This window comes from Dipodomys spectabilis, unplaced genomic scaffold (genome assembly GCF_019054845.1).
Source record: "Dipodomys spectabilis isolate Male_0828 unplaced genomic scaffold, ASM1905484v1 ptg000032l, whole genome shotgun sequence".
NCBI classification, from domain to species: domain Eukaryota; kingdom Metazoa; phylum Chordata; class Mammalia; order Rodentia; family Heteromyidae; genus Dipodomys; species Dipodomys spectabilis.
The window spans coordinates 30,434,936-30,447,089 of record NW_024870709.1 but is presented as its reverse complement, the minus strand read 5'-3'; the positions used below and the strand labels follow the sequence as shown (position 1 = coordinate 30,447,089).

Here is a 12,154-nt window from a genome sequence, read left to right as displayed (position 1 = left end):
ATGACATGTTTTATCTAGAGGATTCATCATTTGTGGATATCAATATTGTATTCATCATAAGATTTCTCATACTAAGCCAGGTGCTGGTGGCTCATGCCTGTAATCCTAGCTACTCAGGAGGCTAAGATCTGAGGATCACGGTTCAAAGCCAGCCCGGGCAGGAAAGACCGTGAGACTCCTATCTCCAATAAACCACCAGAAAACTGGAAGTCGTGCTGTAGCTCAAGTGCTGGAGCGCTAGCCTTGAGCTGAAGAGCTGAGGGACAGCGCCCAAGCCCAGAGTTCAAGCCCCATGACTGACCAAAAAAAAATTTTTTTTACACTAGAAATGTTTAAATGTTTTTCTGTATCAGCAATTAATCTTTCATTAAGACTTATATGCATAATTTATGAATAATTAATGCACATACTTTATTTGGATAAACATAAATTTTGTGTCATAAGTCCTTCTGTTCTTGATCTATCCCAATTTTTCCTTCCACTAGGAATATTCTTGCCCCTTTATAAACTTTAATTATCTTTCTATACCATTTTTCCTTTAATGTAAAAACTGGCAATAAAAGTTAATGGTGCTAAGAAGCCAATCTTGCTTCTGGCAGACATTTGGAAAACATTTGAAGAGAGACCTCCACTGGATTCTCTTCACAGTTTCTAACCAAACTATCCTCCTCTTCCTTCTTCTTACTCTACGTAAGAAAACTTCTCCATTCTAATAGTTTCAAGTCATTTGTCCAAATAATGAGCTCCAAGTTCTTAGGACCTTATTACACATCTACTAATTCTAATAAAGAAATGGTGTTCTGTTGGAAATTTGTGTTGGAATGTTTGAAACAAAATTAATCAGAATCACAGTAACTTCACTACCTGTCAGGCATTTCTTTAGTTCCCAGTGGTTCCAATTGTTTAGTAAGTTAAGTAGGTAATCAGTTGTGACTAATTCAGAGACCCAACTACAGACTGAGTAAAAATGAGAATTGGTCAAAGAATGGAGTAAAGTTACAAGAGAGGAACCAGAATGACGAATTCACAGAACATTCCCATCTAGGGAATCTGGTTCTTGGTAGCAACATCCTTGAGGATCATTACCATCTATGGAAACTTTCCATAGCCCATTCTCCAACTTTTCAAGCTCAGTTGTATGGGGACTTGGATTAGCTTGGCAACTAGAGTGGCATAAAAGTAACGGGCAGAATCCAGTGTCAGAAGCCATGGGGCACCAGAGGTTCATGCCAGTAATCCTAACTACTCAAAAGGCTGCTATCTGAGGACTGAGGTTCAAAGCCAGCCAGGGCAGAAAACTCAGACTCTTATCTCCAGAAAAAAGTCTGTGGCTTACATGGTAGAGCACTAGCCTTGAGCACCAAGAGGCATAACGACACCATCCAGGCCCTGAGTTCAAGCCCTAGGACTGGTTAAAAAAAAAAGCCAGAACATATTTATAGATACACACACACACACACACACACACACACACACACACAAACAGAGGGGGCGGGGAGGATACAACTCAATACATTTTTCTTCATACTAACTACTGAATCTACAACTCTACTTACTACTAATTATTTGGTTGTCTCTAACCATCTAAGCCGCCAAAACACAATGTATGGTCACTGACATGACAACATTATTCACTAAAATACTGTCCTTTCTACTTCACAGAAAAACTGTCTCTCTGGTTGGTTATAGGAACAATTCCATCCATTAGTGGTAATTGACTTCAGTCTCAAAACATTACAGATGAATTAATCCCACTAGCTTTCTGTCCTTACTTAGCCCGTAACTATAAGAGGTTTAAAGTAGCTTCCCAAGAACATATGTCAGCTTCATGTTGTTGTGAGGAATGAGGGACTCAATTAAGAGAGAACATCCACAAACAAACCCAAGCAAATGGTCGTGGACTGAGAATCACAATGGGGAACAGCAAATCACTGGCTGGTGGTCAGATGACAATTTCTGCACAAGAGACTTATAGGTGGTACAGAACATTTATGATGGAATATCCATCTGGCCTGCAAACACTTCATGAATTTAAGACGCTTTTGGGTCTGCAGGGTCTGAATCAAAAGGCCAATCAACATGTCGATCAAGTTTTTAATACCTTTGACACAAACAAGGTAAGACTTTTCACTTCTCATTTGGCTATGATTCTTCATTTCCTCCCCTTTTCCTCTGTATAAATTAACCTTAGGTAAAAATTATGCATCCTACTAAACACAGAAGTCTTCAGACAACCCACAGCTTGTACGTAAGTCAGTCATTTAAACATATTTAGCACTGACGGCATGAAAATAATTGGGAAATAGCCTCTTCACCTTTGGAAATTTTCTGCATGTAGGGAGTTATTTTAAAACCAAATTAAATCTCGGCATGGAATTCTAATGCTATCATTTAAATAAATCTAATAAGTGCAGATTGATTTACAAAGACTGTTTTCAAAGTATTTAATGCGTTGGTGACATTTTATCGAAAAGCAAATTACAGGAATCTGCTTCTAGGAGTGTGATTGCATCTAGACTGGCAGATAAAATCAACACAAATTAGTCAACACATTGTCTGCACTCAAATTAAAAGTTAGAATGCTTAGTATTAACTTTCTTCATATCTGCCCAATTTAGTTTGTGGGAAGTCAAAGCAATTTACAGTTTTCGTAAACTCAGATAACTTTTAGTTTCTAACAATTGATACTTAATGATTGTCTTGAATTTACTCATTCCTCAGGAACTTTGGCATATTTATTTTCATTTCTTAAAATAATACAAAAGTGAGAAGAGAAAAAAAGACATGGAGTAGGAAAAACAATGCAAAAAAAATTAAATTCAAATTGTGGAGTTAAATTCTGACAGCTTTTTCTAGAGCCTTCTTTTACCTGTATAGTGTTCTATAATTCAAATGTACATGTGCTGACTAGAATAAAAGGGAGGAGAAAACATTAGCAATAGAAAAGTTAGTGATTTTAGAAGGCTGTGCCAGTGATAAAGAAGGAATAAATAATTGAACAGAATAAAAACCAACCCACTATGTTTTGGATGTATGGAATTTAGAAGATTTTGTAGATGTTTTTTTCAAAGTCAGAACATTATTGTCATTATGCTTTATTATCAAATATGAATTAAATTTCACCCATCTAAGCTACTCAGAAAGCTGAGATTTGAAGATTGTGGTTGGAAGTCAGCCCAGACAGAAAAATCTATGAGATTCTTATCTCCAATTAACACAATAAAAGCTAGAAATGAAAGTGTGGCTCAAATGGTAGAGTACCAGCCTTGAGTGAAAAAGATAAGCAAGAAGAGTGTGGGGCCCTGAGTTCAAGAGCCAATATCACACACGCATGCACACTCACTCACCTACAAAATCACCCATTTAATATGACCACATATTCCTTCTCCTAAATTGTACTTAGTATAGCTGGAAGCCAAAGGAGTTCTATTCCCAAGAAGCAGGTTTCCTGTGGGAAAATGAGGTATATTCCGCCTTTGATCATAACCATCACCCACATTCTGCATATAGGCACAGAGGCTTATGTCTATTTACCTATGTTCACTGTTGCTGTCCCACTGTGGTTTCTGTAAGCTCCAGACAGCAGCTTCTCTGGCACTTTCCAGCACTCCTGAGACATTAGAAGATGAGCTACAATTGAGTTCTAGGATGTCACTTCCCATACCCATGATTCTGTTGTTAGCCCAATGCATGTGAGTGGGTTTGGTGTCTAAGTCATCTGAATTGGGCACTGATGGCTCACACCTGTAATCCTAGCTACTCAGTAGTCTGAGGTCCAAGGATTGTGCTTCAAAGTCAGCCTTGGCACAAAAGTCCATGAGATTCTTATCTCCAGTTAACTACAAAAACCCAGAAGTGGGGCAGTGGCCCAAGTGGTCAAGTGCTAGCCTTGAATACAACACTCTGCACCCACACCCAGAGTTCTCTTCTGTCCAGGAAACAGGGCAGAGATGTCAGAGCAGACATCTGGGCACGCAAGCCTTTGATGTAAGAGCACTCACCGTGTTTCATCTCAAGAACAGCCAGCCCTGTTTCAAGAGCTTAGTTCAAGTGGCATGCAAATGCTGTTGACATTTCTGATTTATCACAGAGACTTTGTGTGTCTTTAAGGAGCAAGTGAGCCTAAGCATCAATGACTTATGCTACAGAAGGGGATGGGGAGTATCTCAACATAAAATCAGGTTGTAAAATGAGAAGAGTAAGGACTGCTTGTTATTAAGGAATACTAGCAAAGAAAACATATCATTGTGCACTGGAAAAAAAACACACATATTTACTTAGATGACTCAATAAAAGCTAAGAGATGTCCAGAATCCCTGACAACTTATTATTTCTATGGAACCCCTCTGTGGCTTTCTTCTTCAGTGTTCTGGGTAGAAATAATGCAAAATTCATTTCCTACTTGCTTGCCTCATCGACGTGCTGGTGAAACATTTCAATGATCTGAGAGATGTGATGATGAACGTCAGTTGTAAAATTTTATATAGCATTAGGAGGCACATGTCCTATTTTAAGTTTCTGGGGGCTAACATTTCTAATGTTAAAAACTTTGAAAATGTATGGTTGTCATTTTGCTGGCTTTCTATAATTTATTTGTCTCTTCTGTCAAACTCCTTTTTCATAGCCTTTGGTTGATAAGATACTAAGAAGCTTTGATCTCTGGTTAATCTCTCATTTCTTACCTGGCTTTGGCTTGTACTCCAGCTAAATAAGCCTGGAAAAATAGTGTGTAAATAGGTATGGAGTTTAATTGTCATAATTTCTTCTATTGATCCTAGTAGTGACCCATGCTGAGCCCCGAGGATTTGGAGAAAAGTGAACTCCTTCATGCATGATTAGTGAGAATGTAAGTCAGCACATGTATTATAGAAAGCATTATGGAGGTTAAAAATAACAATAATAATAGAATGTGTGCATAATTCAACAGTCTTCCTAACAGATATATACCCACCCAACATAAAATCAGTATGTTGAAGACATGTCTGTGTTCCTGTGTCCACTGCACCATCATTTATTTAGGATTCAAATTTGTTATTTTTATTATCTTTAAGTAGTTGTAAAAAGGCGTTACCATTCAACAAATTATGCATACAATGCATCTTGATGATGTCACCCCTTCATTCTCCCTCATCCATCCCAACACAACCTCTCTCCTCAATTTTCTTAATTTCATAGGATGTGCATAGTATATTATGACTGTATTCTCTCCCTCTTTCTTTCATTTGTTTACCCCCCTTCCTCCTTACCTCCTCCCTAACCTTTTAATTCCCATTTTTACAGCACTTGAAAATTAGTCCCTACTTCTAATTCAGAAGCAGTTCTCATGACTCCTGTTTTATTGATAGTCCTAGTAGAGAAACACAGCCTTGAAACTAATAATGTAGTTATGTCCATTTACTTGTGAGTCTGCTATTTTCTACATCCTAAACTCAGCTCTTCTGCTCGTTAAAAGTCAAGAATCCAGGATTATACATGATAAAAGAGTCTAAGGAGATGAGCTGGCTGGAATAGGGTAAAAATTGATTTTTGTTTTGTCATCATATGAGTCTAGAGAGGCAGATTCTTTTTCTATTTTTGGCTTACAAACATTAATTTATTTTCTCAGTTCTAGGGACCAGAAGTTCAAGGTAAAAGACTTTGCAGATCTGTTTTATCCCAAAGACTCACTCCTTGAATGATACATGGGAACCTTCTGGCTATGTCTTCACATGGCCTTTGATGTTAGAGAGGCAGATTTTGATAACAGTAAGTCCAGGTTGACAACCTGAAGAAGTTCTTTGTGGAAAGCTGCTGCTGTTGTTGTAATCCAAGGCCTTCAGTAGTTATCATTAGCTCATTCACAAGTGAGACACATGGGCAGTTAGTTGTCTTGACTTATCCTAGCTCACTGGAGACTGACTTCTAATTCACATTGGACCAGGAATGTGTGGAGCTGGCTGCATTTGGAAAGCAGATGGCCAGGGTTTCCTAATGTCCAGGAAACCTATTAGTAACCAAGAGCCTGTTTTGTAAATATTATGAGAAGCCTCTTTTCATAGACCCTTGGATTTTGTACAGTCACAGTCAAGTCAAGAGCAACCATGACTGATCTGCATAAAGATCACATTATAAAACCAGTTTACCAAGTCAGCAGTATCCCTTCTCATCTTACCAACACGAGGCTCTCCTTGGGACATTCTAGCAACTCCATGTCTACTACAGATTATGTTTGCTGTTAATATTTGTGTCTATGGATGAAAACAGGCTCAGTCATAAGTCCTAAACAGATTTTTAAATTCATAGAAGAGATTAGTATGTATTTAACGTTATAAAGGGCTTTGTTCTTTTCTTTCTTTAACTTTCTTCAAATGTTAATTTGGTATCACTGACAATTGTCAGTCATGAAGCACACATTAAATTTGTCTGGGTTTGTTTCCAACCATATGAGTACCCATTTGCAGGCAGATGTTTCAATTCATAATGTTGCTACTGACCCACCACAGCTGGGAAATGTCATTGAAAAGTGTCAAATGTAAAGAAAAATATCCAAATGTCTTCAGGTTAAGAGGCTGTGAAGACTCATGAATTCTTCATAGAGAGTGTTGCTATGAAAATTCACAGAAAATTAATGCTGTTGAAATAGTTTTAATAGGAGCCTTTACTTGGCAAATTCTTATTTGAATTGTTATTTATTTTCTTAGTTTAGAGGGTGCATAGGACATATAGGACTTATAACTCATTAATCTAATAGTTTTTTTCTGTTTCCATGTGTTATTGTTTTGTTTTTGTACTGGAGATGGAACCCAGGACTTCATACATTCATATGCTCTACTGAGATGTAGCTTAGTGTAGCTCCACTAAGCTACAATTGCAACCTCATGAACGTTATTAGAACTCCGGAAACTGTTACTCCTGGGTAATATTGTGGAAGCCTTGTTGGTGTTGAATGACCTTATATGTGCAAAGTATGGTGCCTTGCCTATAGGTATGACAAGTACTAATTACATCAGTACCCCAAATTATCATTCTCACCATGATAACTATTATTCTAATAGCTATTAATACTAGTCTGTCCAGTTGCCCATCTGAAATGAAATGTTTCTAGGATGAAAATTCTAGAATTTAAATGAAGTCATATTTCCTCAACTCAGTCTGAAAATTCATGGCTCCAGCATACCGAAATACCAATATTTCAGTATTTGTTCCTGAGGTCACTTTGAGCAAACAAATGGAGAAGGACAAATGGTAAAACTATAGTGGACAGTTGATATCCATAGGGAAATTTCACAGGGGAGGGATAGTAGAAGGATGAGTTATGAAGTGACATGCACCTCTGAAACCCTAGAGAGGGGTTTGAAATGCTGAACCAAAGTAAAAATGGGCTTCTAATCAAGGAAGTGGTGAACTTAGCAGGATCAAATAGAATCAAGATGACTACACCAGACTCCAAGATGGGAAGCTGAGAGCATTTCCCTGGGGACAATGCAGCTGGAAAAGGCTGTTGTGATTGGGAATTGCAGCCAAACCCAGTGGTTAAAGTTTGGAGGCCTAAGGAATCCAAACTAGACAAACATTCATGTAAAGCACTAGAGAGCAGGTGGAGGAGAAGAGAAGGACCACCACTTCTGCTAAGTGAGAGGCACTGATTGCAGGGCATAGAAGTGCCTCACAAGAGATCCTTTGGGCTCAATGTTTCCCTGAGGCTAAGCAACTGTGGTACTCAAGACAGGGTTTCCTTGAGCAGCACCAGATGTGAAGGTAGCATAGGTAACAACATGCAGCATCTTCAGACGCTTCAAGCTACACTTCAGTGTGCAATTGTGTCTACTCACAAGTAGCTCACAACCAGGAAGGAAACAAGCAACTATATTTCAGGTATGGAATTCCTCCAATATCTGGTATCTCTTCTAGAAACAGAATTGGATTATCATAACTTCTGAGGACAATGCTGGGTACTATAGAAAACAAAGACTTTGAAATAAGTCTGACTGTGCTTAAATCTTGGGTTTATTCACATTCTATTTTAATATTTTATCTTATATGTTTAACATAGTTGGGTATTTATTTTATCTCTTTTTCTCTCTCTCTTTCTTTCTTCCTTCCTTCCTTTCTTTCCATTTTTTTTTGTGGGGCCTGAACTCTGGGCCTGGGCACTATCCCTCAGCTCCTCAGCTCAAGGATAGCACTCTACCACTTGAGCTACAGTGCCATTTAGTTGTCTATCTCTTAAAATAAGAATGATAAACTACAAGCTCACTACTAGGACTAGAGATTCTAAATAGAAAGTGACCAGCACATTCCTGGATCATATACTATTTGGTTTTTTTTTAATTGATAGTGTCTCATAAGCTTTACAATTGAACGTCTTGCACTTCACATTGATCATATCCTGAAAACAGCTGTGATTATTGGCAGGTCATGGATGTTGCCTGGAGACCATAGAGCCCACCTGTGAGTTTTCTTTTGGGCAGAAACTCTGCAGTAGTTTGCTTTTTTTTTTTTTAAATGTTACTGTATTAGGCTTCTAAACTCTCAACCATTTATCTGAAGCCATATTTCTCATCTTCTTTGCTTTCTTTGTAGATGTAAATGTGTGTTTATATTTTGCAAATTTTAGAGACCATGAGAAAACTTAAGTTCGATCTTACTCTGTTTCTATCTCTGCGTGTGGAGAGAGAATTTTGCAGGTATATAATCTTTTTCTCTCCATTCCCTTGTACAAAATGAAGTCATACTCCATGGTGCTTCCACATCCTGGCTTGTCACTTAACTCTTCCCTAGAATGCTACCACTCCATTCTGAGAATATGATACAGAAATCTGCACATACATTGGGATTTCAATCACCTTTCAATGTGTACTGTCAACCATTTATTTCCTGAGGCTTACTTGAATGAGTTCTGTCTCTACATGCTTTCATTATATTTTAACTTCAAAGGAGATTCTACCCCTGCCAGATTCATTCTTTCAAGTTCTATGGTATAGAATGATGAAAGATTTTGGTGTGAAAAAAGAATAATGTATCCGCATGTTAGGGCTGGTAGTAAAGGAACTAGTGAATGGAGATTGCTGAAGTGTGAATAGTGGGTTCTGTGGAGGAGCATGAGGGTTGAAAAGAAATTCATAGGGCTGGGAAGGCGGCTCAGTGGTAGAGTGCTTGCCTTGCATGCATGAGGCCCTGGGTTCAATTCCTCAGCACCACATAAGCAAAAAGAAAAAAGCTGTAAGTGACGCTGTGGCTCAAGTGGTAGAGTGCTAGCCTTGAGCTGAAGAGCTGAGGGATAGTGCCCAGGTCCAGAGTTCAGGTCCCACGACTGGACATCCCCCCCCCCCAAAAAAAATTCATAGATGGGCTGGAATGTAGCTCAGTAACAAAGTGCTCGCCTAGCAAGTCCAATGTCGGGTTGGATCCCTATTATAAAAAAGAAAGAAAGAAAAGAGAGAAAGAAAGAAAGAAAGAAAAAGAAAGAAAGAAAGAAAGAAAGAAAGAAAGAAAGAAAGGAAGGAAGGAAGGAAGGAAGGAAGGAAGGAAGGAAGGAAGGAAGGAAGGAAGGAAGGAAGGAAGGAAGGAAGGAAGGAAGAAAGGAAGGAAGGAAGGAAAGAAGGGAAGGAAGGAAAGAAGGGAAGGAAGGAAGGAAGGAAGGAAGGAAGGAAGGAAGGAAGGAAAGAAGGAAGGAGAGAGAGAGAGGGAGGAAAGAAAGAAGGAAGGGAGGGAGGAAGAGGAAGGGGAAGGGGAAGGAAGGGAAAGGAAAGGAAATAAATCCTTAGATTTCTTCATTCCTTGAAGTTCTGAGGCTAGAATCTAGTGCATGCTGTACTCCTGAGCTTCAAGCTCTGTCCTAAGAAATCAATATATTGCTTGGAACTCACATTGGTTCCAGATGTTTGAATAAAAACCTTGCATTATTTTAAGATTAATTTAATTAATTAATTTGTTTATTTATTAATTTATTTATTTTTGATGCCAATCCTGAAGCTTGAACTCAAGGTCTGGGCACGGTCCCTTTGCTTTTTTGTTCAAGGCTAGATCTCTACCACTTGAGCCACAGATCCACTTTTGGATTTTTTATTTTTGGATAACTAGTTGGAGATAAGAATCTCAGGGACTTTCCTTGCCTGGGCTGGCTTTGAACTGTGATCCTCAGATCTTAGCCTCCTGAGAAGCTATGATTACAGGTCTGAGCCTCTGACATCTAGCTTGAGATTAATTTTTGTTCCTGGACTGTGTTCTTGTGAGTAAGTCATTATTCTGAAACTGAACAATGTATATTCTTTCTTACTTATTTGGGCTTAGTAAAACTATGTAAATTCACATTTGGAGTAAGTGATTGAAAGCCACTCAAAGAGATGCCTAGATGATGAAATTGCTTGAAGGAAATGAGATAAGCAAAACAGCCTAGGTCTCTGGCTCCCAAACCTTAAGATACCTGTAACTACTGAGGACTACATTTCTGATGTCATTTTGTTATTTTTGAGGGATGAGGATCTGTGAATATGCTTGTATCATTATTATAGGATTTTAGTGCTTAGAGTATGAAAGCCAGACACCTCTAAACACTGTGTTCCATAGGAGTGGCTGAAGCTCAGCTATGGAAACATAAACTGAAAATTTTTTCCCTTGCATCACTCCCAAAACAAGTGTTTGGAGATTCTGTTTGCATGCTTCCTCACCACAGCTGCAGGAACATCTCCTCACTTCAGTGATAATTACTTCTCTCTCGTTGTTGAAATGGATAGATATATTACTCTAGACAGATAGATACATTATATATTTTATATATTATACATAGATTAATCTGTATTTTCTTCTTGTTTACAAAATAAATATCTGTCTAATACTCTTTCTAACATCCACACAAGCTGCTTAATCACATTTCCCAGGGAAATATACATTAATAGAAACCCTTAATCAAAAGTCAATAGAAATGTGGAATACTGAAGTGAAAACAGACAGTTCTGCTTTTGAAGGAGGATGTGCTCTTGTTTGAGTAGAAATTTCCTCACCCCAAACCAACTTTTATTGTGGATTCATCACGTTGTTCACTTAAAAAACATCCAGTGAAAAATATTCATGCTCGTCTCTTGATTGGGCTTACCCAAAGCTTTAAAAACCTGCCTGGAAAACGTTAGATTCACCAAATGTTCTAAAGGTGACACTGCTTCATCTCACCCATTACAACATCATGCAGGTGACATTAGGAGATAGAATCACTGAGATGAATGTGAAAGACTGAAGGAAACCATCATCAAAGAAATGGGAAGATTACCAAACCGTTAATGCAGGTTTGCAAGGAGGCTACCTTTGTGACTCTTTAGGAAATTCACCCAGTAACTGCCCAGAGGATGGGGAAAGTCAGTGCCAATGTGATCCTTTGAGCCAAATTTAGCCAACAGATTATAATAAGTGGCTCTTGCCTTACCAGGCATTTTTATTCAGTCTAATTTTGTTAGGTGATGTCATAGTATGTCCAAAAATAAAAGCTGTTCAAGTTGCTATTGTAAGCAGCTGTACTTTACCCCAGTAAAATGTCACACAGCTTAAAAAGTTTTACTAGAAAAGTACAAAACAAAGGCAAACTTAAAAGCCAAGCCAATGGGACATAATTATCTACTAGCATAATTGCCTATGGGTTATTGCTCATGGTCTAGAGAAGGATCAAAACTGCAATGACAAAAACTTAAGATAACCATGGTTAGGACTTCAAAAAGCAATGTAGCAGCTGAGACTAGTTTAATTATTTCCATGGCATATAGGGTTTTATGATAATAGGTATGATTGACAGCACTATGTCAGCACCATTGAGGTCTCCTACAATTTTAATACCTATAAATGTATTTAAAAATGAAGTATGAGGAAAAAGGTCCTACTCATGATGACTCCTCAAATAAAAAGCAATTATTATTGATAACTATTTCTTTTTCCACCTTGCTTTCATAGGACGGATTTATTGACTTCACTGAATTTATTGCGGCTATAAATCTAGTTGTCCAAGGAAAAATGGAGCAAAAATTAAAATGGTATTTCAAGCTCTGTGATACTGATGGAAATGGGTCTATTGACAAAAAGGAGTTACTGAACATCTTCACGGTAAGTGGGTGTAGAATATCCTTTGCAAGACAGTATTTAGATAGCCAGTGGTAGCCCATGTTCTGTTTGGCTACTCTTGGGATGTGCA

At 38.1% G+C, this 12,154-nt stretch overlaps 1 protein-coding gene across 1 annotated transcript in view; it reads left to right on the top strand.

The window, feature by feature from the left end:
- The first annotated feature begins 1,913 nt into the window (after positions 1-1,913).
- Positions 1,914-12,154, top strand: part of Guca1c (guanylate cyclase activator 1C) — a 29,165-nt gene continuing 18,924 nt past the window's right edge. Inside the window, exons 1-2 of the mRNA XM_042676698.1 lie at positions 1,914-2,117; positions 11,917-12,066. Coding sequence (XP_042532632.1) covers positions 1,914-2,117; positions 11,917-12,066 — 354 coding nt within the window. The remainder of the gene's footprint in view (positions 2,118-11,916; positions 12,067-12,154) is intronic.